This window comes from Oenanthe melanoleuca, linkage group LGE22 (assembly GCF_029582105.1).
Source record: "Oenanthe melanoleuca isolate GR-GAL-2019-014 linkage group LGE22, OMel1.0, whole genome shotgun sequence".
Classification (NCBI taxonomy): Eukaryota; Metazoa; Chordata; class Aves; order Passeriformes; family Muscicapidae; genus Oenanthe; species Oenanthe melanoleuca.
Genome location: NC_079363.1, coordinates 1178610 through 1204845, shown reverse-complemented (window position 1 = coordinate 1204845; position 26236 = coordinate 1178610). Strand labels below are relative to the sequence as shown.

The 26236-nt window shown below is 45.8% G+C and overlaps 1 protein-coding gene across 9 annotated transcripts; it reads left to right on the top strand.

Moving 5' to 3' along the window:
• Window positions 1-1606: 1606 nt before the first annotated feature.
• On the top strand, window positions 1607-24834 carry LIMA1 (LIM domain and actin binding 1). 9 transcript variants are annotated; one of them, XM_056515191.1, is made up of 12 exons: window positions 1699-1779; window positions 3011-3099; window positions 4938-5073; window positions 6971-7016; window positions 9015-9386; window positions 13579-13687; window positions 14492-14640; window positions 16851-16955; window positions 18923-18980; window positions 19244-19356; window positions 22156-22289; window positions 22669-24834. In XM_056515191.1, the coding sequence occupies exons 3-12, from the start codon at window positions 4955-4957 to the stop codon at window positions 23666-23668; spliced, it is 2205 nt and encodes a 734-aa protein (XP_056371166.1). In that variant the 5' UTR covers window positions 1699-1779; window positions 3011-3099; window positions 4938-4954; the 3' UTR covers window positions 23669-24834. The 9 variants fall into 9 exon arrangements, with proteins under 9 accessions (XP_056371165.1, XP_056371167.1, XP_056371171.1 ...); XM_056515189.1 differs by having other exon boundaries at window positions 1711-1779; window positions 13576-13687; XM_056515190.1 differs by lacking the exons at window positions 1699-1779; window positions 3011-3099 and adding an exon at window positions 1607-1688.
• The last annotated feature ends 1402 nt before the right edge of the window (window positions 24835-26236 follow it).

The window sequence follows — 26236 nt, the reverse complement described above, 5'->3', positions numbered from 1 at the left end:
ATTCTTCCTCCCTGATTTCAATCAGCAGTTCATGGGCTGCTGTAATGCAAGCAGTGAGATCCACTCTTTTATCCTTGATATTTGGATAATTAAACTTCCAGGCACTACTGCAGTGTATCCTGTATTCCCAACATTTCCAATCACTACTCCATCCTATGTAACCTAAAAATTCTCCCTCTGTCTAAATCCACTTCTCATTTTGAAAATCTGTGAGTTTACTGGAATACTGAAGTTTTCCATAAAACCCTGAGTCAAAGCACATCACTGCAGCATTCTGGATGAGGCTGCACATTGGAAAAGCAGGGATGGTTTGCCAAAAGTGCCTCAACATTGGTACCTGGTGTGATTTGGGGTGCCCTGTGGTGTTCCTGTCACCAGAAAAAGAAGAGATGCCAGTCCAGAAGGTTCCTGTGCTGTACTGGCCAACCTTGTGCTGATCGATTGAATCCTGGAATGGTTTGGGTTGGAAGGGACACTAAAGCCCATCTCATTCCAGCCCTGCCATGGGCAGCACCCCAGGCTGCTCCAAACCCATATAAGGCCAGATTGGATAGACCTGCCTCCATCCCACTGTAATTTACAGTATCTGGATTTTCTGGGCTGTAATTCAGACTTTTTCCTGGAATGACTGAATTTCACATGTCAGTGCTGAGACTGTCATAAAAGTAACACCAACATATTAATTTAACTAGTCACTTCCTGTCTTAATGGCTGCAAGCAGCTCCCAAGGAATTTGGGACAGCCCAGAATCTGGGACAACATCAACATCCAAGACCTGCAGTTGGGAAAGGAGCTGGAGCACCAAATAAACACAGGGGGTTTTTTTAACTTAGAAATTTAGTGCTTGACACATTAGGAAGAATAACGAGGAAATAAACAGCAACATCTAAAGAAACACAATGAATTTTTCAGATTAATCCCTCGAGGAGCTGCAGGGCTGGCCAGGAGCAGCACTGGTGTCCTGCTAAGGAACACAGGGATGTTCTAAATCTCAGGAATGTTTGTTGTGTCATTTGGCTGCTGAAGCCAAATTTTCTTGTTTCCAGACAAATCAAGAGACCCAAACACCTGGTACAGGCACAGCTTTCCCCAGCACAGCCCCTCTCGAGCCCCAGAGCCCCCCTGGCTGAGCCCCAGCTCCGAGACCCCTCATCCCACTCTCACTTTGGCAGGTTTGGGGAGCACCTGCGGCCAAAGGGGAGTGGGACAGAGACAGGAGAGAGGGACAGAGCTAGGAAAGGGGGACAGAGCCGAGTGAGGCGGACAGAACTGAACGAGGGGGACAGAGCTGAACGAGAGGGGCAGAGCCAGGGGAGGGAGACAGAACTGAGTGAGTGGGACAGAATCAGGTGAGGGGGACAGAGCCAAGCGAGGGGGGGACAGAATCGAGCAAGGGGAGACAAAGCTAGGCGAGGAGGGGGACAGAACTGAGCAAGGGGGACAGAACCAGGCGAGGGAGGGACAGAACCGAGAGAAGGGGACAGAACGCAGCGAGGAGGACAGAACCGGGCCAGGGGCGTGTCCCGGTGGCCGGGGCGGGGCCGGGGCGGGGCCGTGCGCTCGGGGCCAGGGCCAATGGGGCCGGGGCGGGGCCGGGCCGGGGCCGGGGCGGGGCCGGGGCGGGGCCGGAGCCGCTGCCCGTTGCTGCGGCGGGCGCGGAGCAGCACTCGCCGGTTCGGCCGGGACAGGTGCGTTGGGACTCGTTGTTTTAGCTGTGGTTGGGTCTCCTTGGTTCGGGCGGGACACGTACGTGGGGCGGGGCGGGGAGAGGACGCACAGGTGCGGTAGGATCTGCCGGTGGGCCGGGACAGGTGTGCTGGGACAGGTGTGCTGTGTCCAGGTTGGGTCTGGACAGGTGTGCTGGGACACATGTGCTGTGTCCCCGCTGGGCTGGGACAGGTGCGGTGGAAACTTTTTCCCCCCGCTTTGGCCGGAACAAGAGCGCAGGGAGGGGGATCAGAACCAGCAGGACCCCTCCGCCAACAGCGGAGCCGCTGTGAATCCGAGCTGTGCGGGGCTAACCCGGGTTCTGCTCCGCTCATCCCGGCCCGTGGGGTACCGGGGCTCTGCCTTTGCGGTGGGGGTCAGCGGCAGTCGCCGTCCCGAAGAGCGGGCTGGGGGCCCGTGGCTCCCCGGGGCCGCGCCCCCGCTGCCCGCAGCCTCCGGGTCCCTCCGGTCCGTGCCCGGGGCTGCCTGCGGGTGGCCCGTTCCCGTCATGAATAGGCCACTTCCAGCTCGGGCAAGCGTTAGTTTTTCTTTCGGGATCTTTCCGGCTAGAGGGATTTATATCCTGCTGTTAAACTCTTGGGTAAAGTTGTTGGAGATAGATTTGTTGTGCTGTGCTAGATTGTGGCTCATCAGAGTCCTTCTCTTCCCTAACATCTGGCACACCTCTGGCATCCCTGTGTCTCTCCATCTCCTCTGGACTCTCTGCTACCTTCCACAGAACCTGCCTCTATTACAGCAGGCAAGATAGATCCAGTCTTGTTTAAATCTTAATGTGTATTTTCTGAAATTACTCTGAATAAACCTTTCAGAAGGAGCAGTAAAGAAAGCCCAGATCTCTGTCTCTTGAACACGTCAAAACCGTAAATGAATGAGAGGGCTAAGAATGTGGAATGGCATAAAAATGTGGGAGCACAGGTTTCAAGGCATGTCAGAGTTCTGTTTTGTGTCATTTCTAGTGACTGAGATTCCAGATAGGCTGCTTCTCTTTCCAGCTGAATGTCCCAGCAGCAGCTACTGGCTTAATAACGAGATTTTTTTTGCCTAAACAGGCCAGATTACCTGTGTACCAGTGTACCTGTTGCTTTGATGGAGAATGGCAGGGAAACAGAAAAACTCAACAGGGAGAGGATGCAGCCCTGAATAGGGCTGGCTGGAGATGCAGTGAGATGCTCAGGCATCCAAACCAGGGTTATTTTCTGAAAAATTACACTCAGTTTTGTTTCTCAGTGCTTTACTGAGCTGTTTCTTCCGTGTGTCAATGAGCACCTGTTCCTTGTGCCAGGGCAGCTCTGATGAATGCCCCGCTCCTGTTTCCTGGGCACAGCTGACTCTGCTCTGTGAAAGGCCATTTAAACTGCAGCAGGGCCTCAGGTGAGCTCCCTTTGGCTCAAGATTAGTCATAAAACAAAGTTCAAACTGTGGCATGACATGGCTCATTCAGCATTGGTCTTTAACACAGACACAATTCTTTTTGTGGGATTTTTCCAGCACTAAATTCTATCTGTAATCTCTCTGTGTGTATTCTGAGGCTCCTGGGGGTTTCATCCTGCAGTCACAGAAATACTGGCTTTATTTGTGTATGCAACATGATTTTTAAAAAGGGAGAAGATGGAAGTGAGATCCTTTGTCTTTGTGGGTGGTGATTTGTGCTGTTGTCAAATGCAGAGCACTCTCCTCTCATTGCAGCCTGGACAGAGGTTTACAGAGGACTTGGTGATGCAGAAAGTGTTTTAAAAGGCAGGAATTTTAGAAAGTACCTCCAGATTGGGTTTCTCTTGCTGGTTGGAAGGGGCTCTGTGTGCCTTTCAGAGGCTGAGACTGCAGGTAGCTGCACCTGGAAAGGCAACATTGATAAGTGGTTTCAGTGTGTTTGAACATCCCCACGAAACCAGCGTCACTTGTTTGCAGCGATAGTTCAACCTGCAAGTCTGAAAACTCCACCAAAATCCCTGTTCTGCTAAAACATGTCCTGCCATGGTGTGCTGTTCTCTCCTGGACATCAGGGGATTATGGAATGTGAGAGAAAGGCCCATTCTTCCTGACTGCTTCTCTGAGATGGAGATGTGTTCCCCTGCCACCTGTTCTGTCTCCAGGCAGGGACAGCCCTGGAGGGGTTTCTCTGCTCCCAGGGCTCCCATTCCAGCACTGGGAGCTGCCAGACTCTGCCTGTGCCCCATTCTCCTGGACTGAGCAGTTACAGAATCTCACATCTGTCATTTCTGAGCATTCCATAGCTGTGAGGATTTCAGAATCCCACCTCTCCTCCCTTTGATTGAAGGTGTTTGTGTGTGACCAGTTGTCTGGCAGAGCTGGGCTCACACTGGGTCCAGAGTTCCGTGACTGGGCAAATCCGTTAAAGGAATTAATGGAAAATACAAGGAAGAGCTCAGCCTGCCTGGAGTTGGCATTGCAGGGTCAGTTTGTGCCCTTGCCACAGGCATTGTGTGACATGGGACTGGGGATAAAAGAAAAGAGGAAAAAAGGAAAGGCGTTTCCCTATAGGCTTTATTTTTGTCTTATCAGAGAGCTCTTGAAATTAATCTCCCCTCCTTTCCTCCTCCACAAAAGAAAACTGTGTAAAAAATAAATCTGATATAGTCTTGTTGGCTTCTGTGGTGAAAAGCTGGACAAAATCTCTTTCCCTTTACAGCAGGATGGAGCTGGAGCTGTTCTTTAGGTAATTAATACCATTTAGCTGATATTATGGTAACTACTGCAACAGGAGGGGCACAGCTGCCTCCATGAACACGAGACTTGTTGGAACTCACAGAGGAAACGCTGCTGTGCTGAGAGTGAACACAAGAGTGAATGAAAAATGTTTGTATAGCAATTACATCCTCTTAGTTTCATAACTCAAACCCTCTTGCATAAATGCCAGCACGTTTGGTTTGAAAGCAGAACGAGTGAGGGCACTTTGGGGCTTCCTGGGGCTGCTGTGTGTGTGTGTGACACAGGATTGTCACTCTGGCATCCTCTGTGTCCACAGCTCCCCATTGTGCCCGTGGCTTTATCAGGGCACCATCTCAATGGCATCTGCAGAGGAAATGATAACTGTCATCTGCTGCCTGTTTAAACTTTGTTGATGGACAGATCCTGAGGGGTTGGGATGCTGGGAGCACCTGAATAGCGACTCAGGGGCAAATCACTTTGTGGAACTCCTTTTCTGCTCACAGTTCCTATTGCTGACACTGTTCCTTCCTCCTGAGCAGGGATTTGGGGAGATAAGATGGAGCCTTCCCCGTTCAATAGAAGGCAATGGGCCTCCCAGTCTTTGAAAATCACTGCAAAAGAACTTTCCCTGGTGAACAAGAACAAGTCCTCGGCCCTCGCAGAGAGGTTCTCCAAGTAAGTGCTGTAGGTGGCAGCTGGTACCTTGGGCTGGGCTGCTGCTCTCACAGCTGCTGTGCCCTGCACAGACACCCCAACAATCCCACCCTGTGCCTCAGAGTGTTGTCCAAATGCTCCTGGAGCTCTGGCAGCCTTGGGACTGTGACCATTCCCTGAGGAGCCTGTTCAGTGCCTGACACCCCTCTGGGGGAAGAACCTTTTCCTGATATCCACCTAAACCTCTCCTGGCTTGGGCAGAAAAAGAATATTAAGCTTCCTTTTTCTCTGAGAGATGGATAAAGGGTTACACTCAAACCATAAATATTGTATACCCTGAGAAAGCTGAGTGGTTGTAACCTATGCATTCCCTGGAAAAGCTTTTATTTCCTTAAGGAATTATATAGGCTGCAGCTGGGGTTTTCAATGGGATTTGGGGAACTGAGTCTTGGGGGCTCTTGCATTAATAGTGTAACAAAGTTTTGGAGTATTTGGATCTTGAGTGTGGGGCAAACTTTGTGGGATCTGTAGGAAAGGGATAGTTAGAGACCCAGAGTTCCTCTGTGGGTCTCTGCCCCAGGGAGAAGCTCTTTGCTGTCACCACCTTGTTAAGGTAATTTATTCACTCACTGAAGCTTGATTACAGAACCTGGTCATCTTGCTAAATGTTGGTAATCCCTTGGAAAAGGCTTACTGGAAGTAATCCAAACTGCTATTCCTTAATCAAGTAGTGTCCCTCTACATAGGTGGGGTCAGTGCCTTGGAAAAACACAGTCCTGCTCTCTGGCTTTGCCCCCCTGATGCCTGCAGGGAGGAGTGTGACTTTTAAGTGCTGTTAATTAAATATTTGTATGTGAAAACATTTTTTTCCATCCCATATAATCAGTTTTGTCAGGTCAGGGACACAAAAGGCAACAGGAGAGATTCAAAAAGTGCCCCATGCTGGGCTGACTCACAGAGCAAGGGCTGGGACTCCTCTGTTTTCCAGGTTCTACTTGACTTTCATCTGTGTTCCTCTTTGTTTCTTCTTCCAGTATTGCTCCCTCTTCCTCCAGTATCACTTTCTCAGCACGTTGTGTTCAAATTTGGGCCCTTTATAGTGCAGAGATGTGGGTTAGTGTGTTTGCATGGACTAAAGAGGAGCAACAGCCTGTAACACACTTGTATTGTGTCAAAAGCAGAATTCCACAGATAAAGGAAACAAAAACACCCTTTGCCCAAGCAGATGCTGTGTTCCTTCTCTCTGAAAGACAGAACTCTCCTTGAAGTGGAAAAATCTGTCACTAATTTTCCTATTTCAAAGGCCAAGTGCAATCACCTTGTGCAGTGTAGTAAGCAGTGAGGGCTGTGGAGGGACTCACACCCAGCAGAGTGCAGATTGCTGGCAGTTCCCTACAGCTCCTTAAAGGACTTTGATTCATGATCCAGGGTGGCTTATCTCCAGAGGGCTCTGATGGCTCAGCTGCCCGGGAGGCAAGTGCTGAATGGGGGCAGTTCCCAGCCCACAGAGTAAAATCCACTGGCACTTAGAGAGATTTTTGCCATGTGCCAAGCTGGAATTTGTTCTGGTTCAGCAGCTGCTGTATAAAGAGCTGAGTTATTCCTGCAAGGGGGCACAGCAGACAGCTGGGTGGCAGAAACAATACAGCTATTCCAAGGTAAACTGTGTCTATTTGGGAATCAGAGTGCTTAGGGAATGAAAAGTATTAATGGATGTTATTATTGTGAACTCAATGACTGAAAATGTGTCTTTCACTTGGCTTTGTGTTATTTGCTGCTGTTTGTCCAGCCTCTAGTTTTAGTTGATCCAGGGAGTGCACAGAATTCTTGGTGGGGGAAGAAAAATCTCAGCTGTCTTCAGGAGTATTCAGTATTCTGGTTAAAACTTGGCTTTTGTTTGTTTTTCACTCTCCCTAAGGTATCAGAAAGCTGCTGAAGAAGCCACTGCTGAGAAGAAGAGAAGTGTAAGTGTCTAGTAGAAGTGTTTGTTTCCAGCCTGCAATCAGGCTGGAATATTGCTGTATGAATATTGCTGTGACAGTTGATTGTTGGAATATCAAAATTGCTGCTGTGTGTTTTACAGAAATCCCAGCTTAGACACAGGGTTTGCTTTTGCTTCACACTCTGTGCTTCTTCCCAGTGTGGAGGAAAGAAAAGGAAATGAAGTTTCTTGCCCAAAGCTGTATTGAATCACCAATTCTCTCTTAAGCAAAAGGCAAAATAGGTTAACCACAAGCCAGGAATACCCATCTCCTGTTCTTAGCTGGAGGCACTTGTGTGGTGCCTTTTCCTTAACTAAATTTAAAAGTGCTTAAAAGGAGCCTCCAAGCCTCCCTGAAATCCAGCATGTGTTTTTGAGAGCTGTAGGATCTTCTCTGAAGTGACTTCCAGGGTTGAAAGTGCCCCTGGATGAGGCAGCACCAACTTTCTTGGCTCTGTTACAGCCCCACATTTCCTCCTGTAACCTCCACTGCATTCAGGGTCAGGGAATCTTGGCTGAAGGAGGTTACAGGGCTTTGTCCTGGTCCTCAGGGTAATTTGTATTTTAAAGCACTGCCAGTATTTTCAAGATCTATAGGAATGTTGCTGCTTTGATTTTTCTAATGCTTGGGGAGCCACTTTTTGCTGTTTGGGATACAGGTGGGATAAAATAAGCATTCTAAAAATTACTTTTTAGCCTTGAATTTTCTTCCTTGCTTGTGCCTGTATCTGTCAATCTTCCTGTGATCAGGGAACAGGCAAGTCTCAAGCAGGAGGGACTTGTTTTAGGAAGGATTCCAGAGGTGCTCCCTCAGAAACCTGCCACACAATTTTCAATATTTCTGTTCCATTACAACACTTCCCTTATAATTTTAATACTTGCTTTTCAATACAGTCAGCAAACACTGATTTTATTTTTTTTTAAGTGTAAGTGGATTCAAGTCAATTTGCAAAGCAGCATTCAAAATGTGACCAGAAGAGTAATAGGGTGAGAGACTTAAATCCTAATATAGCTGCTAATGCCAGTTAATTCCTGTAAGCCTGGCAGCCCTGCTCCACTTGCAATGAGTTTGGAGTGGTCTTGGTGAGAGACAGACAGGAAACATGCAGTGGTGGCAGGTATTGGGTGTGAATGGCCCAGGCATGGCTGGGCTGCTGCTCTGGGGAGAGGGAACTGCTGGGAGAGGACTGGGATGGGAAGGATTTGAGGTGATGCTGCTCCTGCTGGGAGCAGGACTGGGAACTGCTGGGAGGGAGCTGGATGTGAGGTGATGCTGCTCCTGGTGGGAGGGAGCTGGATGTGGGGTGATGCTGCTCCTGGTGTTCCTTTGGGGGTGAGAGGCATTGCCAGTGACTCCTCTGTGTCCCCTCATCAGTGCTTTCAATGGGTTGAGTGAAATAGGACAAAAATCCCATCAAGTTACTGGTAAACTGAAGCAGAAGGGTGTTTATTGTGTGCTTGGCTTGAGCTTTGGTTGTGTGGTGTAAAATCATGAAGTGTTGCTGTTGTCTGAGAGCAGGAGCAGGTAACTCCAAGGATTTAGTGGTTTCTGAGAGCTGATTTGTAGCTTTTGGAAGGCCTGGTAGCTATTGTCTTCTGAAGACACTGCAGCATTTGGCACACCAGCAATCTCCTATGGTCTCTTGTGCTCCTGTGTCCTTGTCGTGGGACTGGAGACCCTCCTTGTGTGGATTTGATTCCCATTTCCTTTAAATGTGGATTCAGGTCTTTTGTGTGGCATTTAACTCCTGGGGTTTGACTCCCTTTTGCCTTATAAGGCCATTCCTGTTTGCTCACTTCCTGCCTTACTCCTGACTTTTCTCTTCTCCCCCCTCCTTCCTTCCCTATCCTGGATGCTTTCTCCATGTGGCACAGCTGGAACTATTCACAGCTGGCCGGGAGCGGGGATCGGTGCTGAGCTTCCTCCTGCATGGAAAGGAAGCGCTTTGGGGAGCTGCGATTAACTCCTTGTTCTTTGCAGAACGCAGAAAACCTGCCCGCTCATTTGACCAGGGGGAATCTCAGCGTGCTGAAGAAGAAGTGGGAGAATCCGGTGCTGGGAGCGGAGTGTGGGAAGGAAACGATCCGGAGCAGCTTTGCTGAGGTGAGGCACAAGGTCGGGCCGTCCCCGGGGGCTGGAGCTGCCTCTGGCCAGCAGCAGTGTCCCGCTGGTGACAGCACAGAGCCCCACGGCCACTCCCGAGACAGTGGCAGCATGGAAAACTGTGGGAGAGAGGTGGAAAAGCCCGAAGGCAGCGAGAGGTCGGAGTCTCCGGGGAGGATCGAGAAGTACAACGTGCCCCTGAACAAGCTCAAGATGATGTTCGAGAAGGGTGAAGCCGCTCAGCCCAAGGTAAGGATTTGTCCCTCCCAATCCTGGAGAAACTAAAAGCTGCTGCCTCCTCGGCAGCAGGAAAATCCCCGGAGGGAGTGGCTCCAGCTATTGACTCTGCAAATATTGTGCTCATTGTTTAGTGAAAACAGAACATCGTGGTGTTAGAACTTACTCGAGCAAGTATGTGCAGGGTGCTCGGAGTTGTGATTGCTCCTTGGAGTAAAGTGAATTTGCTTTTGATGGGGTTCAGTGGAAGAGGAGAAAAAATAAGTATGGAATTTATTAAGTTTTGTTAAGTAAATTGGGATTGTTTGTGTCTGGTGTGAAGATTACAATGAGTTATGTAAACCCGAATTGTATAAAATGAATATGTGGGTATTTGTGTCTTTTTTTAATATATGAAAAAGTAAGGAACTGTTTGAAGTGAGCTCAGCAATCAGAGCTGTTGCAGTCGAGATGAAGCACTAAGCAGTGAGAGTTTTTGATAACTGTATCAGGATGAGTCACACAAACATACACATACAGTGAAATACTCCCATCCTTTCCTCGCTCTTCCCTCATCTTTGTGTCTTACAAAATGTTTCTTATCGGGGGAAAAAAAAAAAAAATCCTCACTGAATGAAAACGAAGCCGAGATGGCCAGAGCAGCTCCTGCCCTCACTAGTTTTGACTTGCAAATGCTCAGGGCTCGCATTTTTCTTCCAACTGCTCATGAAATCTGATCCCGCATGTGGACTGCAGCCGGCGTGTCCCGGGGGGAATTGCTTAACTCCAAAATGAGTTGCATATGCTGGGGACTTGCAACACAGTCCCGAGGCCTCGATGCTGGTGGATTTTCCAGTTTTCTCATAGTTTCCTCTCCTCCTGGCTTTGTTTTGCTGCGGGTGGTTTTCTTGAAGTATTGACTGAAACAAACACATTTTGGACAAAAATGTTGTTTCAGTATGTAACGATTTAGGGCTCAGAGGAGCAGCTCGGTGTTAAAGGGAATTTTTGGGTCTGTGTGAAGTCATTTCACAACTTGCATTTTTGGAGTCTTTGTCATGATCTGAGAGCTGCCCATGACAGACCTTCCCTGAACTCTTGCTGTAGGATTAATCACTCAGAATTCCCCAGGAATTCTGCAGATGGGCTTCGAGTAACTTTATCTCAGCCTGGGGAATAAATTATTTTGGAGCTCAGTGAATCTGAAACTGATAGTTTGTCAAGTTTAGCAATTCAAACACTGTTAAAAACCAACTAAACCCAGTAAACACCATCCAGGAGGCACAAAACTGGTCGGGTTCAGTTCAAAATCCCTATTCCAAGTTAATCTGTTACTCTTACAGCAGAAGGAAAAGGAGCATTCTGCAGTTTAGATGTGTGGGGGAGAGAGGGTGTGCTGGAATTTGATTCCTCCTTCTGGGAACTGATCTGTGGATGGGAGGAGGGGGTCAGTCGGTGCAGGGAAGGGAGCTGGGTGCTGTGGGGAGCCAGGTGTGGTTTGGTGAGGTGGGAGCCACGACAGCACTGCAGCTCTGCATTGCCTCTCCCACTTATTTCCTGTGCTTTTTCCTGAGCGAGGCTTCATGGAACCGTTTTGGTGGAAAATTCCTTTCCATCATTGAGTCCAAGTGTAAATTCAGCTGAGAGATGACAGTTTTCCTCAGACTTTACTGAGGACTTGGTGTGTTGGTGCTGTCAGAGCTGTGCTGACAAAACCTGTGTGTGAACTAAGCAGCACCACGGCTGGAGGCTGGTGGCAGTGCTGAGAAATCAACTTCTCTGGTTGCTGGGCAGGTCTGGGGCAGAGATCCAAGTTGGAGCCTGGATTTCCTGATTCCATCTCCCACTCAAAACATACCTACTCTCATTTTCAGCATGATAAGTAAAATCTTGTCATTTATTCATGTATTCACTCAGATCTTGCTCTGTCTTCTGCAATAGATAAGAGGCAGAGCTTTTCTTGCATTTTCATGGAAACAAACTGCTCTAATCCCATTAGGGGCAGGCACGCAGCCTGGATTGGTTCAGCACTAAGCAAAGACTGGAACTGATAAAAGACCTGATGTTCAAAGGATTCTTCCTGTAAGTGATAGTGAAAGCACAGCCAGGGGGAAGGAGAATCAGATCTGCAACATTGCTGAAAAAGTTGTCTCCAGGCTGGTTTGTGTTTTTCCTTTAAGGCAAAACCTGGCTGTGGTGTGTAGGTGACCTCGTGGCAGGGTCATGTCTGACACAGGTGGTTTGTCATGAAATAAGTGTAATTTTGATTTGGGTTTTTGCCCAACTCTGTGCCTCAGGCAAAGCTTTACCTGTGCTCATGGTGCTTCTGCACTTGCCCAAGTCTGAGAACTCAGGGTTTTCCACATGTGAGGAATGTTTCATCTCCTTTCCAAAGCAGCAGAAGCTGTGCCCTGGGAATTGTGGCAGGGTGACAAATCCCTGAGGGGGTTCCTCCATGTGAGAGGAGTTACCTTCCATGAGCCATGATCCTGCTGATTCCCTGCAGTTGTCACTCTATCAGCTGTGATGGGGAAAGTCCCTCATCTTCCCTCTGTTAAATATTTTTTTCCTTTTACTCTGCTATTCTTTTCCCCCAAGTTAAAACTGTTAATAGAAAACCTACACATATTTGTAGGATATTTGTAGATTTACTGAATATTTGTAGGTTTCCTGAAATATCCCTGACCTCTAAAGCTTTTGTATTCTGGTGGTTGGGATTTTTACTCTGTGTTCTGCAGCTCAGCCACAGAAAAGCTCTTCAGGTGAAATTGTAACACCTGCAGCTGTGAGGTGGCAAAGGGCAGGAGGAGGAGCTGGCAGGGCTCTGGACTGGAGCTGCTGAGCTTCCTTTAAACTGGTTTTGCTGACTGGACTTCTCCTGATGGACCCTTTGAACACCAAATTTCTGAGCTGCAAGAACCCCAGACTCATGAAGCTCAGGGTGATGTTAAAGGGGACATTGACTGAATAAGAATAAGAATAGTTTTCATGGAGGGACCTGCAAGTCTTTACAAGTGTGCAGACACTCCCAGACCTGAGTTATTGGTCAGTGCAAGACTTGTCAGAGCTAAAGCTCTTTTCCAGTAAGAAAAGTTACCAAAGTCTTAAACCACAGAAATAGAAACTATTTCCTGTGCTAATGGAAAAAGAGGTTTTTCAGCTGCATTTTCCTCTCCTGATAAAGTTGCTGTTTGTATGGAAAGCAGCCTGATTTTTCACAGTGATTATCTTACACTGCAGTTCTGCAAAAATAAAACTTTGGAATTTCCTTCAGTTTGGTGAACAGCAAATAAGAAAGTCGTTGGAACTGAGGGGGAATGTGTGGTTGGAGCATCTTGCCAAACCTTCCTTTTTCTCTACATTAGCCTCAATCTGAATTTCCAACTGTGATTTAACTCTTCCTAGAGAGGGAACAAAGGCCCAGCACCTCCTAGGATTTTATAGGCTGACCTTGATGGAGTCCAGTTTAACTCTGTGCTCATGGACTTTGATAAAAGCTCTGGAAATTTCTTTTTGTGCTTTCTTTTGTTGAGATTTAGATTCTGGAGAATTGGTCTCAACAAATAAGAATAAAATCTGATTGAGACAGCCAAAGCATCTGTGTGGTTCTATAGGACACCCTGTCCAGCTCTGCAGCAGAGTGATTATCCTGGAGATCTGAGAATATTTATCTCTAACACTCTCCTGCTTAAGCTTCAGGCTTATCAGATTGAATTAGGGAATTATTTGGTACCAAATGAACTACCCAAATCAAAACAAATAACTCTAGATAACTTTCATTACAATACTATTCATTCCTTTTTCTGTGGCTGAAAATGAATGCAGATTTTGAATAAGTGGTTCCTTACATCCATTTTCTGATTTTTAAATCACCATACAATGACTGTGATTATTGGCTTCAACAGAAATTGCATGGAATGCAAAAATCTACACTGAAGTGTTATATATGCAGTGGGAACGACCTAAAAATCTGATTTTTGTGGTCCTTTTCAACCAAGAGAACTTCCAAAGGTCACCCAGTGACCTCTTCAAGAAAGTGTTTCCCAGGTGACAGAGGGTCAGGTACTCTGTGATCAAACTTTTATATTGGTTAAATAAGATGTCACCTGCCAGACTTGTTTATTCCAATAAAGCAGATTTGCTAGTGACACCTGTACCTCTTAAAGGATTACCCAGAGCAATCCCTGGGTGTCCAGGCTCTGATGGGAGGCTCTGTCCCCAGCAGGGCCCCCGGGAGCCGCGGAGGGCGGCCGTGGGCAGGAGGATTTCGGAGAACAGCCTCTCCTTGGAGGACTGGGATGCTGCCCAAGGAGAGAGGAGCCACAGCACAGCAGGTCAGGAAACCTCAGGGCTGGGGTTTGGGCTGGGTTTGGGTTGGTTTTTGTTTAGGAGGTGAATTTACTTTGTACAATACAATAGAAATTTCCCTGGAGGTGGCACTCATGCTCTGGCCTGGGTGATGAGGTGGGGATCAGGCAGAGGTTGGACTCGCTGCTCTTGGAGGGGTTTTCTAGCCTCAGGGATTCTGTGAAATAACTTTTGCCTTTCCAAAATGGAAGGAAATTCATCAGCATCCCATTTAACTAGTAAAGCCTTGCTGGGAGTTTTCAACCATTCCAGTCTTAAGCATGGGAAACCAAGGCACAGGGAATAGCCAGCAAGTTAAGGAATGCAACCTGTCCTTTCCTGTGTCTCAATCCTAGAGCTGGTTTTAATAGTCAAGGTAATTTAGGAAGCAGTGAACAGCCACTCTGTGTTCCTTCTGCCTCCTTGCTCCAATCCTCATCCCTCCTGTCCTGGCCAGACACAGGGAGCTACTGTGAGCTTTGACTTTAACAAAATTATATATTTTTATCTGTTTGGAGACCTTTTTCTAGCAAACCATTTACAATATTTTGGGGTCTCCACCAATGGCTGATATTATAAATACTTACAGAACATTCTAATTTGGAAAAGACCCACAAGGATCATCCAGCCCAACTCCTGACCCTGCACAGACACCCCAACAATCTCACTCTGTGCCTGAGAGCTTTTCCAAATGTTCCTGGAGCTGTGGCAGCCTTGGGGCTGTCAAGGTCATCTTAGTGTTCTGAGAGTTATCTGTTCTCCATGTTTGTTTTGTTTTGTTTTTTAACCAGGGTATTTTGTAGAGAGCAGCCCAGACAAGGCAGAGAGCAGGAAGAACATGGACATGCCCCGTTTGTCAGAGACATCCATAAAGGACAGGCTGGCCAAGTACCAGGCAGCTGTGTCCAAGCAGGGCAGCTCCTCAGGCATCACTCCCATGGTAAGTCTTGGTTTGTGTTTCCAAGTTTGTGAATTTTTTTCCCAGCCTGAGACTGGCAAGAAGGTGTTATGGAAACCAGGCTGCTTGAGGGTAATGCCATTCTTTTTGGAAAAGAACTCTGTGTCCATAGGAGTAATTTCTGATGAAGAGTTGTCTCTATGTACTGTAGGAAGAAATAAATATATTTGCATCTTCCTGGAATAATATTGAAAGTTTTCCAAGGAATTAATTGCTGGCACCCTGAGGTCCTTTTGAAGCATAGCTGGCATTCTTTTTCTTTCTGAGTGTCTGTAGCTCTCTACATGTTTGTTGTTTTTGTTTAAAAAAGAAAATTCTCTGTGTCCATCAGCTCTAAACTGTGGGAAACTGAGGCACAGTGAGATGAAGTGACTTGTGTGACACAGTGCTCAGAACTTGGATCTCTTGGTCTGCAGCTTTGGGATCTCCAGTTGGTTTTTCTTACTTTTGCTTTTCACCTCCCTTCAGGATTTCTCACCACTGTCTGAATCCAATTAGACTCTTGCAGTGAATGAACCTCTGCCTGTTTTGCAAATATTTGACCAGGAACTGAACAATTAATGAAGTGTTACAGCTGAGGAGGTTTCAGGAATCTCAGCTTTTGTTAAAAACTGCTTAGGTACATTTGCTAGAAGTTTCTGATACTTTTACTGAATGATGGGAATTTATATTGCTCAAGTATTACTTTTATTAATTAGACTAATAGATTTGGAGAGGAAAGACCTTTTTAACTTGGGAATTTTGTCCTGGAAATGAGAGCTCAAAGTGCTGGTTCTCCCTCAGGGGAAAGCCTGTTTCCCAGGAGTCTCTGTGGAGAGCCAAGGGCCTCTTCCCAGCTCAAATGATTCCTGAATTTCATCTGCACGTGGGTCAGATTCCCCAGCTGTGGGAGGAGGGTCAGTAAAACCCTCCCTGCATGAATGGAAAGTCCTTGCAGCTACTGTAACAAATCTTATTAACCTAATTGCCCATTTCTGCCTCCTGTGCTCAGGAGTGGGCTCAGAGTGGTGGCTGAGTCACTAAATTCTCTCCTGATGGCAAGAGATTTGCCATTTCTCCAGATGCTCCTGTTTGCAGCCCCCCAGTGCTCTTGGTTTAGTGTCAGTCCAGTCTGATGCTCTCAGGATTCCCCATTTGGGCACAATCTCTTCCCATTCTGACCTGGCATGATGTGGGTGAGGGCAGCATGAGCTGAGCAGACAGGAGTTCCTGAGGCCACTGTTCCAACAGCAGCCTTAACCTTGGGATCTTCTTCCCTGTGCCAAAGCAACCAAGGATTTTTTTGCTATGGAAGTGTGGTGTTTGTGCTTCCTTTTTGTGACACCTGGGCTACAGAGGAAAGCCAGAATCTCTCTTGGTAACAACTGTTTTAGGGGATTGTGATATAATAAGGCCTGGATTAAAGCTGATGGGTGCTTGGTTTGAGTAGGGGTGAGGAACAATAAGTTCTGTGTGTTGGGAAGGGAGGGAATAGCAGATACAGAGATCTAAACATGAAAATTGCAACATTCAGTACAAACCTCTTGGATGTGGTTGGTTTTGTGGAGATTTGTTTCCAAATGCAGGAAGATGCTGGTGCTGCCATGTCACAGAGAAGATGCCTTGTGAAAAGCACGAGGCTTCCAGTGATCTTGTGTCCTGTGGCAGTGAAAGAAACACGAGGTTTTACTGGGTTTTATGGGTTTTAAAGTCTGAAAGATCCTTCTGTGAAAGCCTTAAGTCTATCAAGAACAAAAATCTCGGGAGAACAGAGTCAGGGTTTTGACTAGAATTGAAGCAAATGTGGGATTTGCTTTTATGTCAAATTGTATTTAGCAATTACACTGTACTTTAGGCAGAGCTTGTCTGGAAATACTTGTCATTCAAGTGAAAAGTGTACCTTTCTCAAAAAGGAAGATGTGGATTAAGCAGGGAATATTTAGGAATTGATTTTAAACAGGAATTGGAAAAAAAGGGTTGCTCAGGAAAACACTGGCATGACCTCCTCAGAGCACAGTAAAATTCTACAGCCCAATCCTGTTCCCTCATTAGAATGTGTCACTTAACAAGTGTCTGTACATTCTTATGGCCCTTCCTTCTATTATCACTCCACCTCTTAAAAAACAGATTTAAAAACATTTCAAGAAAAATAGAAAGCAAGTATTTCCTTAGGGGAAAAGAACCTGTCACCTTTCCAGTGCTTTGTCCTATAGAGTGAGATTCAAGCCAGTGAGAGTGAACTCAAGAATTACAAATCTGGGCAGAAGGAGAATATGGCACCAATTGAGGACTCCAGTTCCTGTCAGGATGGGGAGAAGGTAAGATTGTGCTGGTGGAGATCAAGGCCTACATTTGAAGTGGAACTGGCTGTGGAAGCACAGCTGATCCACTGGTTCCATGTTCCATCTAGGAATTGAATGTCAGCAGCTGATGCAGATTAGTTACATGCTGCAAAATTCCTGGGTTTTAAAATTATTCTTTTTAGACTGTCTCTGAATTATAAGGCAGCAAGTGTCTGTGGAGGAGAATGTCTAGAGATGAGTTTTCTGGGAGAGGTTTTCTGTCTTAGTAGGTTTGTTGTATAGTGGGTTTTTTATAAACAAAAAAAATCCACACCAATAAAAAAACCCTCCATGAGCAGCTTTGTGTGATCCAAGTTAAAGGAGTTGGTCACAGTTTCTTCTGCATTTAGTGCCTAAATTTTAGGGTAACTGAGAATGGCAGTTTGGGTTTGTTCCTGGTTTTGAGCTCCAGCTATAAATTGAGACTCTGTAAACTGGACTCGAGCATTTGTTCTCTGAACTGGGGACAGCAGATGGGATAAAAGTAGCTGAATAATAATTGGGGTACTGTGTATTCCATCCAGGCTGAACACGTGGCAGCTTAATGCCAGGAGGGCTTTTAGAGCTTTTCAGCCTTCCTTGGGCAAGGGGCCAAATCTTTGCTTTCAGCTGTTCCTCAGAGACAGCTGAGCAGCTTCGTGTCTGCCTGGTCGAGGCTGCTTCCTGCTCCAAGGTGAGTTAATTAAAAGAGCACCTGTTAAATCAGAATATCTCCCTGCTGTGAATGGAAGATTTGAATAAAATGTCTTGTATTCAGCTGTAATTGCAGAGTTGCTTGTTGAGGTGTCCAGGTGCAGTGAGAACCTGAATGGAGCATTGTTGGGGAGCCAGGATTGTCCTTTGGAAGGGACGTGGTGAACTTGGAAATGAGCCTAATTAAAACTGCTTGTTGTTAGTGTCAGAAATGGGAATCCTCTGGCAGAAAGGAAACAAAAGACACTTCACTCTGTCATTTTTCACACTGCACCTGTGGCACATTCAGTAGCCAGACTTGTGAGACTTCAGCAGCCTCAGAACATGTTCGTGCTCTGCCCAGGACACTGGGCTGCAGCTCTGCTTTCAGCAGACCTGAGGGTGTTAATACATAAACTTGTCTCCTCATTACCTCATTAATTTACAAATTTCAGTTGCTTGCAATGGACTTTTCAACCATTAAGGTGAATTAGTGATGATTTGCAGTTAATCTTGTTACAGTACTTTAGTTCCTCAGTGTAGCTGCTTAAAACTATTTGATTTAATAGCAAGTGCTATTTAATGCCAAGTTTAATAAAGAGTTATACATCAAGGGCTTTGTCTGTAGCAGGTTTTGTTCATGGTAGCACTGGATGATCTTAAAGGTCTTTTCCAAACTAAACACTGCTATGATTCTGTTTAGTATTTGAAACTGGTTTAGAACAAACTCCTCTAGTTTTAATTTTTTTAAAAAAATATTGATTTGTTTCTGAAGGAGGATGTGGCATGTTTGTCCCAACCTTGGAAAAAGCTTATGGTTTGACAAGTTGTTTTGTTTTGTTTTGTGTTCAATTCAAGTGTTCTTTTTTATTTTATTCTTTTTTTTTTCCCCAAGAGCACAGTCTCTGCTGAATGTCTAAATGTCAGAAATTGGTTAAATGTTGGAGGGAGCCATGAGATTTCCAGTAAATGTGCTACTTTGGGTCAAGTGAGAAAACCTGGGAGGAACCTCAGCAAATCAGCAGTGATTTTTTGAGGGTTATTAAAGGTGTACAAGGAAACAAAAATCTGATGTTTGCATGTATGAACCCTGTGAGGGTTCTGCCTTGTAGCCAGGACTCTCTTGACACTCAGCTAGACCCTTTTGTGCCTCAAAACCACCTCCTCTCCTGATTCCCTCGGGTCTCTCCCTGTCCTGGTGCCTTCCTGGGGCCATGACTGCTCAGATCTCAGGAGCTCAGAGGTTCTCATTGTCTCCTTTTCTCTTGCAGGTTTCTGTAGGTGACAACAGCTTGTCTTTGCACTCTGGTCTGCTGGAGGATGGCCATGGTGAGCCCTATCAAATGATTAATTAATAAAAACTGGCTTGTGTTAAAATCTGTCCTGTGCCTAACACAGACTTTATAAGAATTTCTTTCATGTTTAGAAGTTAATTTTCAGCTGTAATTTTTAGCCATTTGTAACCCCTTCTGCTCTGATTGAACACTTTGAAGTTTAACTGGAGCTGATACTCTGGTGGCTCTGGCTATAAGCTGCCCACAGTTTAAAGTCAGTGTAATTAATTGTCTTTTCTCCCTCCTCTGCTCCCTCAGCTGGACAGCCAGAGAGTGAGGCAGAAGCTCAGAAAGCTGCCAGCTCAAAGCAGCAGAACCTTGGTGCTAAAGCAGCTGGGCAGACAGAGGCCTCCCCACCAAAGGGAGTGAAGGTAACACAGCTCTTTAGTCTCAAACCTAAAGGCTGAAACCAACTGACAGCCCAGTTTAATACTGAAAAAATCTTAAATGTGCTGAAGCATAAAGGTCTGGCATTAGATCAATACCTGCTCTGTCCTCATCAGTGTGTGGTTTTGAGGGAACTTTAATTCAGGATGGAAAAGCACCTCAGAGCTTTGGAGTTTTGAGTCAGGTTTTTTCCAGAGACTGGGTGGGAGTTGCTCATCTCTGTTACACCCCTGTGGCAGAGGGGCTGGAGCAGGGGATGGTCTCGGGGCTTGTCTGTGCTCCTGGGGATGGGCCCTGAGGTCCTGGTGCTGATCTCCAGAGCCTTTAGCAGGCTGGGATTTAACTTTACTCCTCTTGCAGCTGCTCCCAAGGTAACTGCAACTGGTAGTGAGGGCATTGCGGTGCCTGACTCTAAAAATCAAGTTTGGCTTTCTGAGTAATAAGTCTTTGATGTTACAGTTTCTTTAGGGAGTGACAAAACAGATGGAGAACTTTGGGACAGGGATGTACTTGCTAATCTGATGAGATAGCAAAGCAGCACTGGAAGTTTTGTTCAGGCTGTACTTGCCCATCACATGTGCTGTCTGGGTTGGGATGCTGATTCCCCAGGCTGCCACACACTTCCTGCCTCACTCCTGAGGAAACAACTGGGCTTTTGTTGTTCTCCCCATCTTTGGGAGGAACAGCCCTGAGCTCTCACACTGGGGTCTGGCTTCCCAAGGGAGAAATGCCAGTATGAGAAATTGGAGCTGTCAGTGAGAGTTGTGTGATGCTAGTCTGTGACACAAAACCTGCATGTCCTGGTGTTCTCTGCTCTCTCTTGATATTATCAAAACCATTTTAGCCTTTTGCCCAGTTACTGCTTTAGATGCTGCACTGTGTGAGATAGAAGCTTCTGTTTATTCATGCAAGGTTCCTATTTGTTTCTTCCAGCTTCTGTCTCCTGTTCTTGGTTCCTAATCTCTCCTCCTGCCTTCTGCTTCCCTCCTAATGTGAGCTCAACTCTCAGCTCTCTCTCAAGTCCTTTTTATACTTACTGGGCCTCATCTTCCTCCTGTAGCTCCTATTTGTAGTATCCTGGAAAGGAATTTCTGTCTCTTCACAGCCCAAAAGCCTCTCCACAGACATAGGGCTCATTGTATGCAAGTAAGTCCCTTTCCTTGGATGGGGATGTGATTGCAGAAGCACGTGCCAGCACTGTTGTGTCACTGTGCAAAACCAATGCAAAACTGAGATTTCAGGGAGAAAATGATTTGATGAGCAAGCAAATTGTTGCTGCCTTGCTCCATGTGGTAAGATTTTTGTTTGCATCAGTAAATCTATTTTTTTTTTTTTTTTTTGAGATTCAGAGTTTTGGCAGCACTTAGAATCTGTGGATTCTTTTTCAAAAGGAATCCTGAATTTTGTTAGTGATGCTGTCATTATCAGAACTTTAATCTACTGTAACTTCAAGCAATGCCTGGAAACCCTGAAATACATATTAAAATGGAATTAAATTGGCAGCAAACTTTATGGTTGTGACAAAGTGACTTGAGCTGGCTCCATCTTCAGCAATCTGCCCTTACACACTGGAACTTTCATTCCTAACCATTGTTTCTAGACTGTTATAAATAAATTTCTGTGATTATGTCTTCCTGTGACCTTCCTGTTTTTTCTTTAGCCATCAGATTTTTCTATGAAGCTTTTTGTAAGTTTGTAGCAGGTAATTCTTTGCTAAGGAAAAGCCACATTATAAGTATGTGTGTGCAGACCCTGGAGTGGAGGCTGGGCTGCTCAATCACTTGTAATCAACATGCAGCCTCAAAATGCCAATGTTGTGTTATTTAATTTCTCCTGTAAAGTGTCCTCCCCATTGGGCAGTGTTAATAGATTTCAAGGAGTAAATGGCATCCAGTGACCTTTTCTCATGGATAATGTTCTTGCTTCCTTGATGCTGTCTGAAAACAAACCCGTGCTGCACAGCAGTGACACTCAACTCCTCAGTGCTCAACTTTATCCTTCCACTAAACCCTCAGGAAATTCAGTAAGCACATAAGAATTTTAGCTGTTTGACCTCAAAGCTCTGCTCACTCTGAACCTTGAGCAAGTTTTGAGGGGTTGTGAGTCCTGAAACCTGAGTGTGGTTTCTTTGGGTTAGAGCTGGAATTGTTTACAAGTGAAGTCAGGAGTGTTTCCTGCTGTTGTATTGGTGCTGAGACTATTTCCTCCTCTTTGAGGGAAAAGATTTAACAGAAATTTTAACATTTCAAACCGTTGGGCAGCTGTTCCCCTCCTTTCCTCTCCCACCCTGCACCTTTTGAGGCTATTTCAGCTTTTCTGGTGGACAGTGTCCCTGACCATGGCAGGGATTGGAACTAGATGATCTTCAAGGTCCTTTCCAAGCCAAACCATTTCAAGATTCTCTTTTTCTGCACTATTTTTATTATTTTGGTAAGTCTCACACTGATTGTAATCAACTGGAATGTTTCATCATTCTCCTATCAATAAAAACTGAGGTTGCAGGAAAGGATGAGACAATTTTAGTGCTCTCATTGTTCTTTCCCAAACATTGCTCAGCATGTGATGCTTCAGCTGTGGGATTCACTGGGGGAAATCTTGGCTCCCTGTCAAGCCCCACCAATCCCATGGGCCTGTTGCAGCTTCTTGCTGCCCACCCTGATGCACCATAATTAGAGAAAGTGACTCTGCAGTTCTCAGAGTTCAGGAAGCTGTGCATGAACCCAGGCCAAATCCCCAGCAGCTGATGTGTTTTCCAGTTAACAAACTTTCTCTTCCCCCTGTAGAAATTCCAGTTGCCAATGAAGGAAACCTGTGTTGGGTGTCAGAAGACTGTGTACCCCATGGAAAGGCTCTTTGCCAACCAGCAGGTGTTTCACATCAGCTGCTTCCGCTGTTCCTATTGCAACAGCAAACTCAGGTATGCACACTGCTCCCTTGGCTGCCCTCTGGGAAGGGAATTTTCCTCTCCCAGCTGAGGAAGGTGCTGCTCAGGCCTAGCTGAGCTGGAAGTCACCATAATCCAGTGATTTGTGTAGGAGAGGTAACACAGGCCTGCTTCTGCCAGTGCCTGGTGCACTTAATGCCATTTTTAAACTCTTAATGTGATTTTATGTGGGGAAAAACATAATGTTCAGCTTTCTAAAGAATTCCTAGAAAGAGCCATACAAACCCTGAGGGCTGTAAGCTTGTCTTTCTGAACATGTGAAGACTGAAATTGGATTTCTGTAACACAGCTAAAGCAGACACCTGTGTTGGTGGCCCTGAGCTCTAATGTTTGATGTGTGTTTCCTGAACAGCCTCGGGACGTACGCCTCTCTGCGTGGGAACATCTACTGCAAACCTCACTTCAATCAGCTCTTCAAGTCCAAAGGAAATTATGATGAGGGCTTTGGACACAAGCAGCATAAGGAATTGTGGGCAGGGAAAACTGAGTGTGAAGAATCCTCGGAGAAAATCATCCATGGTGTGAATGCAGCAGAAACTCCACAAAGCCCAGGAGTAGAGGATGCCCCAATTGCAAAAGTGGGAGTTCTGACAGCAAGTATGGAAGCAAAAGCTTCAGCTGTGCCTGAAAGAGAAGAGAAACCAGCAGAAACAAAAAAGCTCAGGATTGCCTGGCCACCTCCATCTGACCAAAGTATTCAAGGAAGTGCCTTAGATGAGGGCATCAAAGTACTCAAACCCAAGTGGCCTCCAGAAGAAGAGATTTCCAAGCCAGATGTGCAGGAGGATGTGGATCTGGATCTCAAAAAGTTAAGAAGATCTTCCTCGCTGAAGGAGCGAAGTCGCCCCTTTACAGTTGCAGCCTCATTTAGAACAATGTCTGTTAAAGGCCATAAAATAGAGAATTCACCCTCTCCCTCTAAGGAAGAGAGAGACACGTTGAAAAGAAGTGAGGAACTGGAGAGGGAGGTTGTCATAGAGAAAAAGCAAAAGGAAAAAAAGGTTGAGCATAGGAACAGCCAGAATGCCAGGGAGAAAAATATAGAGGAAAAATTGTCTGGTATCAAAACAGTAGAGCATAATGTTGTAGAGAATGGCCAGGTGAATGCAGACACAGATGAGGAAGAACACGCTACAGAGGAGCCAGAAATTCCAAAGGAAGAACTCCTTGAACCAAATTCTCCTAAACATTCCAGCTTAGCCAATGTTGTGACCGCCAAGGAATCATCTCCAACCCAGAACCGCAAATCCCAAGACGTTGGTTTTTGGGAGGGTGAAGATGTGGAAGATTTATCTGTGGAAGAGCAGATCAAAAGGAATCGCTACTATGAAGATGATGATGATGATGAATAAATTGGCCTTTTACTAGAAAACTTGCTGCAAGGTGCTGGGCCTTTTGAAATGGGTATTTTTTAGCTTTAACAAACAGCTCTCCTGGGATGAAGTGATGCTGCACTGCACATCGGCGTTAAGGGAATCTACCTACAAATTATCTCAGCTAGAAAACTCTGGAAGCAAATTCTTTAGGTGCATGGAACCTGTGGCTGGCTGTGGGATGGCTTCAGCAGGTAGTGTCTGTCCCCAGCATGAGAACAGAGCTGTTCTCTACTTTCTTATCCTTTTGAGCTTCACTAGGTATTTCTCTAACAATTTCTGGAATTGTTCCAGGGCCCCTGGAACACACCACCAACACCACTACAAATGCTACTGCAGTGCTTAGGGACCAACTGCAAAGGGACTTTCTGGCCTGCTTTAAAATGGTCACTTAATGCACTTTAATACATGGAAAGGGCACAACTAGGCTTTTTTTTTTTTTTTTTTTTTTTTTTTTTTTTAATAATAAAAGCATTTCTGTGTGTAGTGTCCAACAACTAAAGCATCCTAAAGTGAGTGCAATGTGAATTTCTGTCTCAAACCTGCCTGTGATCAGTTGAGGAGTCCCTGCACAACTGGAATGGTGCCCGTTGCTGGACCATGTGTATTTCAGTGCTTTCCCAGGAGCTGTGCTGGCTGCCAGGTCTCTGCAAAAGACAAGTGAACACTTTGGAGCAGCCTGCAGGGCATTACTTCTGCATTTCACATGCATTTGAAGTGGAGTTTTTTGTTTGTTTTGTTGTAATTCCTTTTTTTTTATTTGGAGTTCGTCATCATTTTAAACTGCAGATAAGATTTTTAAGGCCTTTTGACAACTCTGAAATCCTACTTTTATCAAGCTGCCATAAATCTTTTCCTTACAGCTGTGAAATTGTGCTACATTGCAAAAATCTCTGGAATCAGTGACACTTTCCAATTGCCAGTGTTGAAGATCAGAACATTTTTTAACTTGACTTCATTTATATTACAAATAATAAAATCTTGAATGGGGGGGAGGAGGAGGCCCTTTTTTTATTAGCTTTTATTTGTACTGTATTCTCAAGAGAATTAGATCTTAACGATTCTTGAGGTGTAAAATATTCTGCTTTCTTAACAGTTCTGCTAATGACAAAACCTTCAATAAAGTTTGGGTCATTTCCACTATAGCTGAAGTCTGGATTCATCTTGTTTCACAAAGAGGCAGTGTTTAAAGGGTCATAGAATTGTCATGGAACTGTGGAGTGGTTTTGGGTTGGATGGGACCTAAAACCTCATCACATTCCAACCCCTGCCATGGCAGGGACACCTTCCACTATCTCAGGTGGCTCCAAGCCTGGCCTTGGACACTTCTAGGGATGAGGAATCCTCTGGGAAATCCATTCTGCTGTCCTACCACCCTTACAGGGAGGAATTCCTTCCCAACATCCCCTCTAACCCTGCCCTCTGGCAGTTTAAAGCCATTTGAGAGACCATCCAGGTCTCTCTCCATCTTTCCTACACTCCTTCAGGCACAATGAGGTTACCCCAAATTCTCTTTTCCAGGCTGAACAATTCCAATTCTCCCAACAGAGCTGCTCCATCCCTCTGATCACCCTGGTGCCTCCCCTGGACTCTCCAGCAGCTCTCTTCCAGGTTATATATAAAATTCATATTCAGAGGGTTTTGTGACTAAAATTCCCTGAGTTTTGGGGCTGAAATTCCCAGGATTTTGAAGTTAAAATTGTGCTGGGCTGGAGGCAGCTCTTCAGGTGGGGTCTCACCTGAGAGAGGGGCAGGAAGGAGGCTTGAGGGGGTTCCTAGGGCATGTCCAGTTCTCCTCCACCAGCACCTAAAATCGTCCTCAGGGTTGCTCTGCACCAAAAGCTGGTGAATTAATTCCCTGTGCTCCTGCTGGAAGGCAGCCCGGGCTGGCTCTGGTGCCCCACTAGGTGACACTGTGTGTCCGTGATTTGCTGCGAGACTCAAACGAGCAGTTCCTGCTCTCAGATCCAAGAGGGATTAGAACAGGACTGGCAAAAGGAATAAGGACATGCAGGGATTTTTTTCACTTCCATTCCTGGCTCCAGGTGGCTCTTGAGGGCACCTGAGGACAACTGAGGGTTTTTTCCCCCCTTCCTATCAGCTGCTTTTTATTTAAGTTATTGTCACTTGAGCCTGAGATGGGTTTGGTTGGGAGAGAGTGGGATAAGAGCCAGAAGCACTGCAGTGAATGTTCTGCAGCAGCATGAGGAAATGCTCGTGTGTGACATGGATATTTTGAAAAAGGGAAAAGCCTGCTGCCTAGCTGAAAGATGTTAGTAATTCCACAACCTACTGCTCATTTTCCTTTCTTTTAAATGGGGAACTTTCTTTTAAAATACGAATTGCTTTGTACAGAGGGAAAACTAAAAACCCTGATGTGCAAACCCAAACTGCTGTCACCTTTCTCTGCTCCTAACAAAATCCATTTAGTATCAGATTTCCTCAAATTGCTAAGCAACCAGAGATCTCTCTTGATTGGAAATTGTGCTGTTTGAAAAGGGAGGGAAGACTATTTGTCGTGGACTTGGATTTATGGAATATGCCAAC

Bases quoted from the DNA above. Each gene is read 5' to 3' on its own strand.
- LIMA1 (XM_056515188.1), top strand. From the start codon at position 4,955: ATGGAGCCTTCCCCGTTCAATAGAAGGCAATGGGCCTCCCAGTCTTTG. The intron at 16,956-18,922 runs GTAAGATTGTGC...TTTCTCTTGCAG, and splicing joins CCTGTCAGGATGGGGAGAAG to GTTTCTGTAGGTGACAACAG. The intron at 22,290-22,668 runs GTATGCACACTG...TTTCCTGAACAG, and splicing joins TATTGCAACAGCAAACTCAG to CCTCGGGACGTACGCCTCTC.